Raw genomic sequence first — 5,198 nt, forward strand, 5'->3', positions numbered from 1 at the left:
ATTACTCTCCATAATTAGAGAACATTATAGCAAACATTATTATGAGTTTTATGAATGTAGTTATGCACCACTATAATGAGCATTCATAACATACATTACATTTCATCTTCTTTGTCTAGTATAAATAGTGAATATTATATATTGTAAAGTTTGATGATTTCATGACAAGTATTAAAATATAATTTCCCTCTACTTTTATATATTTCTTTACTCTATAATTTTTTGATATCTTTTTGTACTCTATAATTTATTTGATCATATTTATATTTTATAACAAATGGAAGATTATTCCTGTATCCTAGGTTTTGGTTTTGGTGGGAGAAAAAAGAGTGAAGGAAGCACTCATATGAGATAATTAAAAAAAAAAAAAAAAAAAAAAAGACTGTTTTGACTCTCAGACTTAGAGCATCTCCAATGATGAGTTTTTTTTATAGTTTATTACTATTTGTTTAAGTTGTCAAAATAATTAAACATCATTCAAGTACATGACTTATTTACTTATTTTTTTGACCACTCAATATATATTGAATGGTCAATCTAGTTTAAAGGTTTGAACAATCAATCATTTTCTCTTTAAAGATATTTTATTTTCTACCTTTGATTTATTTATTATTTATCTAAAATTTATAGATAAACAAATATATAATACATAAATATAAATTATAGTAATATATAAATCGTTTGTATGTGAATTAATGTTTATATTAAAATATGATGTATTTAAAAGACGATTAGTTAAACGGGGGGATTATATAATAATTTAGATAGATAAAGATAAATAGTTAAATTATAAAAAAAAGGTCATAAAAAAAAGTTGAAGCATTGGAGAAACAATTTAATTAGAGGTAAATAAAAATAAAGTAGTGAAATACCAATATTTTTGACCTATAATATAAGTTTACCGTTGATAAGGGTGTTCGTTTGGATGGATCAGTTCGATCCGATCCAATTAAGTAAATCCAAATTGATTTCGGTTTTCAAAATATGGATCCGAATAATCAAAACTAAATTCACATCTGATCCGATCCGATCCAATTACAATTCGCTTGGATCAGTTTTTATAATTCGGTTTTCAAAAACTAAAACATTTTAAAATGGCATATATTTACAATATTATCCCACTTTTTATAGAAGAAACAAAAAAAATATTTAGTTGTGATTTAAAATTTATAAACTACTAAGAATGTATATTATAGTTTAATATTTAATAAATTACGAACTTTTTAAAGAAAATGCATATTAATGTTTTTTATTAGATTAAACTTTTTTGAACTTATTTGAAAAACTAAATTATAAAATTTATAAATAGTTATACTTATATTAAAAAATAAATAAATGATAAATTGTTATTCGGTTTTTTTGGATTATTCGGTTCATATTTTATAAAAAAAACCAATCTGAAATCCAAAATAATAATTCGATTTTGTTGAAAACCAATACAAAAATCTGAATATCCGAACCAAATAATCCAATCAAATTTGTTCAATTAGACTATTCGGTTTTATCGAAATAATGAAAAGTCGTTACCTTCCAACATTGTTATGCTTCAACAATATCCCACAACATAAAATCATTCTTAATAAATGAAGGTTTTTCATATCAATCTTTTATGAGTTTTAACACTTGTTATTTTGTGATATTTTTGATATAAATATTTTTCATTTGTCAATTTTTGATTTGTTTCAATTTTTAAAATTAAAATCATATATTCATATATGTAAAGTATTAAATATTATATATATATATATATATATGATATTAAATTGCAACAAATATATTTTTCCTTTGTTATTTTAAAATTATACATTAAAAAATATTTTCTGTTTATTTAATGTTTAATTTTTGTTTTTTTAAATCAAATACGGGTTTCACAGTTAACTTAATATATCGGTGAAATTGCTGTCTGCTCAAATACGATTTCTTTGTTTTTCTTAAAATTAATATTTTTCCATCGTCATACACGTAAGATATAACCGCTGCCTTCGTCAAACCCCCAATTCCTTGCCGGAGCGCCGCCATCCATGGACAGGATCTCCTCACTCCTTCCGCACGTTAAGTTGGAAAGGCTACCCATATCAACGCCCAATCACCCTTCGTCGGAATCAAACCTCATCAAACAAGAACAACCAGACATGACAAACACTAACACCGTCGATATACTGCCACCAGCTTTCATAAATTCCATCAACGAAATCCGCCGCCTCTCCACCGCCTTATCCACATTCCTCCGCCAATACGACGAGTTACAAGACCACCTCAATCTTATCAAATCATCTATTAACTCCAATTTCCCAAATCACCTCTTATATACCGCTAACCCTAACGAATCAACCCTAACTTCATTAGCAGAAACCTCTCGTACTCACACCATAACCGCTGTTCAAGAAGCAACGGTTTCAGAACAAAACCCTAACGTAACCGCAACTAATTGCGAACGGAGCCATGAACACGTTAGAAAGCCTGTGAAACCCAATTTATCAAAGAATCCTGAAGAAATTAATACACCGGAGAAGACTGAAGAAGTTGATACTGGGAAGAAGACTGGAGAAATCGATATCTCGAAGAAGTGTGCTGTTTCTGATTTAGAAGACATCTGTAAAAGGATGTCTGGCCGGCACCTAAAGAAGTATGTAGCGACACATATTTCTGACATGAATAAAATCCGCCAAGAACTTCCAAAGGCATTGAAATTGGCCAAAGATCCTGCAAAACTCGTTTTACTTAGCATAGGCAGGTTTTTCGCAGGGGGGAGTAAATCATTCTCAAATGGATCAACGCTGAGTATGACAAGGCTGGCTTCAGTTTTGATTTTGGAGTGTTTTGTGATGATCAGCAGTGACAACATTAAGATTACAAAACAAGACGAGGAGAATGCAGCACAAGCAGCTGATGATTGGAAAAAAAGGATGATCAAAGAAGGTGGATATAACACAGCGAATGAGGTTGATGCCAGGGGTTTGCTTCTGCTTATCAGTGGGTTTGGGATTCCAGATCATGTTTTCGGGAATAACGATATTGTAGATTTGATTAAAGCCAGCAATGTGAAGGGGATTTCCAATGCACTTGTTGGTTCCACCATTTTCATCCAAAAAGTTACAGGTTTGTAATTTGTTTGAAGAATTGAGTGCTTTTATATGTTAATTTCTTTCAGTGGTGTTTCATGGTTAATTGTATCTGTTTCAGAGCTAATTGATTGGATGGTGAAACTTAATATGGAAATTGAAGCTGCTGATCTTGCTTATACTCTGGGATTGGAAGATAAGTTCCATCCTCAAACCATATTGACCACATTCTTCCACAATAAAATAAAAGACAAACAACATACGTCTTTAGATCAGGTTCTACCCTATATCCTCTATCTCTCTTGTTTCTCCATTTTGATAAACTAAAATGGTGTTTATGACTTTATGATAATTGATATGCTACTTTTCAGATCAAGAACCAGTTATCTGAATTAAAATCCTTAAGCAAATGTTTGGAATCTCACAACATTGACCCATCAAATCTTTTTCCCGACTTTAAAATCAACGAAAAAATACAACAGCTCGAGAAAGAAACAGTCGAGCATGATTTGGTGGAAACACAGAAGAGGAAAGCCGAACCAAAATTACAAGTACCAAAACGTAGTCGTGGAAACATGCCACATCAGCAGAGCCCCTATCCCGCCATTGAAAATGGAGGTATGCTGGCAGGTGTTCATGGGGGACCCGTTGTGGACCACATGGCTAATGGTGGACCCTACAGTAGATACAATGACCCAGCCTTGAGCGATAGGTCTCTTGGTCAACCTTATTTTTCACAACCTTATTCTCCACAACCTTCATCGAGTGGTTTGATTGGTTTGTATGGTGGACCACCGGGTCGGGGATTTATAGAATCGTTTCCCGAGTTGCCAACGTTCGCAAGGCGGGGCCCAGTTTCGGATCTTTACAGTTTTGCTGATAAGGTTTGAATGCACCTTATGGTAAATAATGTTTGTTCTTGATCCTTATTGTAATGCTCTTTCTTGTTCCTTAGGCTTGGAATGCTCTTTAAAATATGCAAGCTTAACCTATTAACTCTTTGGGTTTTGTTACATTTGTCTCTTTATTTGTGTTTTTTACATTTGTGTATGTTTATTTGGGTTTTGTTGTTAGAAAAGATGGTGAAACAAAGTATAAAGTTGAAAGTGTAATTAAAACTTTATATAAAAATTAAAGAAGATCCAATCATCCGCATACATGGATCATTCGTATGCAATTATTGCTTATTTGACATCGACATAAGCAACAATGTGGCAATTGAAGTCGTACTTGAGATTATAAGTTACCTTAAATGATACTATGATAGAAATATGTAAGTTGATTGCTATTCTAGGTAAAATCAAAGTATCTTGAGTATAATGGTAGATAAATACAAATATGTTGTTTTTTGACACGGTTTTTGGTACTATGCCACCTGATTATTAATCTTATATTTTAGACCCCACTTTTTAATGGTTTATCTGTTTATGTAACTTTTGTGAAACATAGCGACATTGTCGTAAATTTGGTATTAGATAATAGATATGAACTATTTCTAAACTTTTTATGAAACATGAGGATGTTTTTTGTAATTTTTAATCAAGCATGGACCATTTTGTAATTTTCTTAAATGTAAGGACCATACCTATAATTTCGTACAACATAAGGATAATTTCTGTAAATTTTCGCTATTAAGCATGCACTATTTCTATAAATTCCAAATTAAATAAGAACCATTTTCCAATTTTATAATACGCATGGACCATTTCTAAAAATATTTAATAAAAGAATATTATAACTATGCTAACTGGCATTAATTGTATAGGATGACAATGTTTTATGTTATTATACAGATAAACATTGTTCCACTTGCCATTCATTAATCCCACACCACCATATCTCACTCTTTCAACTCACCATCCATCAATCTCACACCACCGCACCCCATCCTCACACTTACCTCTATTGGTACACATCCCACCATATACATACATCAACATCTATATTTGCACCTATATCCCCTCCACACCCCCCCCCCCTTCCCTTCCTTGTTTTATGTTATTGTATAGATAAATATTGTTCCACTTGCCATCCATTAATCCTACACCATCTCACAACTACCTTTATTGGTACACATTCCACCATATACATACACCAACATCTATATTTGCACCCATATCCCCCCCCCCCCACACA

General features: G+C 31.8%; 1 protein-coding gene across 1 annotated transcript; it reads left to right on the forward strand.

Moving 5' to 3' along the window:
* Positions 1-1,913: 1,913 nt before the first annotated feature.
* Positions 1,914-4,075, forward strand: FRI (FRIGIDA-like protein). Its single transcript, XM_078956896.1, has 3 exons — positions 1,914-3,099; positions 3,184-3,338; positions 3,434-4,075. Exons 1-3 carry the CDS (start codon positions 2,022-2,024, stop codon positions 3,950-3,952), a joined length of 1,752 nt encoding a protein of 583 aa, XP_078813022.1. The 5' UTR covers positions 1,914-2,021; the 3' UTR covers positions 3,953-4,075.
* The last annotated feature ends 1,123 nt before the right edge of the window (positions 4,076-5,198 follow it).

The sequence above is a fragment of the Lactuca saligna genome, chromosome 5, assembly GCF_052625555.1.
Source record: "Lactuca saligna cultivar CGN05327 chromosome 5, ASM5262555v1, whole genome shotgun sequence".
NCBI classification, from domain to species: domain Eukaryota; kingdom Viridiplantae; phylum Streptophyta; class Magnoliopsida; order Asterales; family Asteraceae; genus Lactuca; species Lactuca saligna.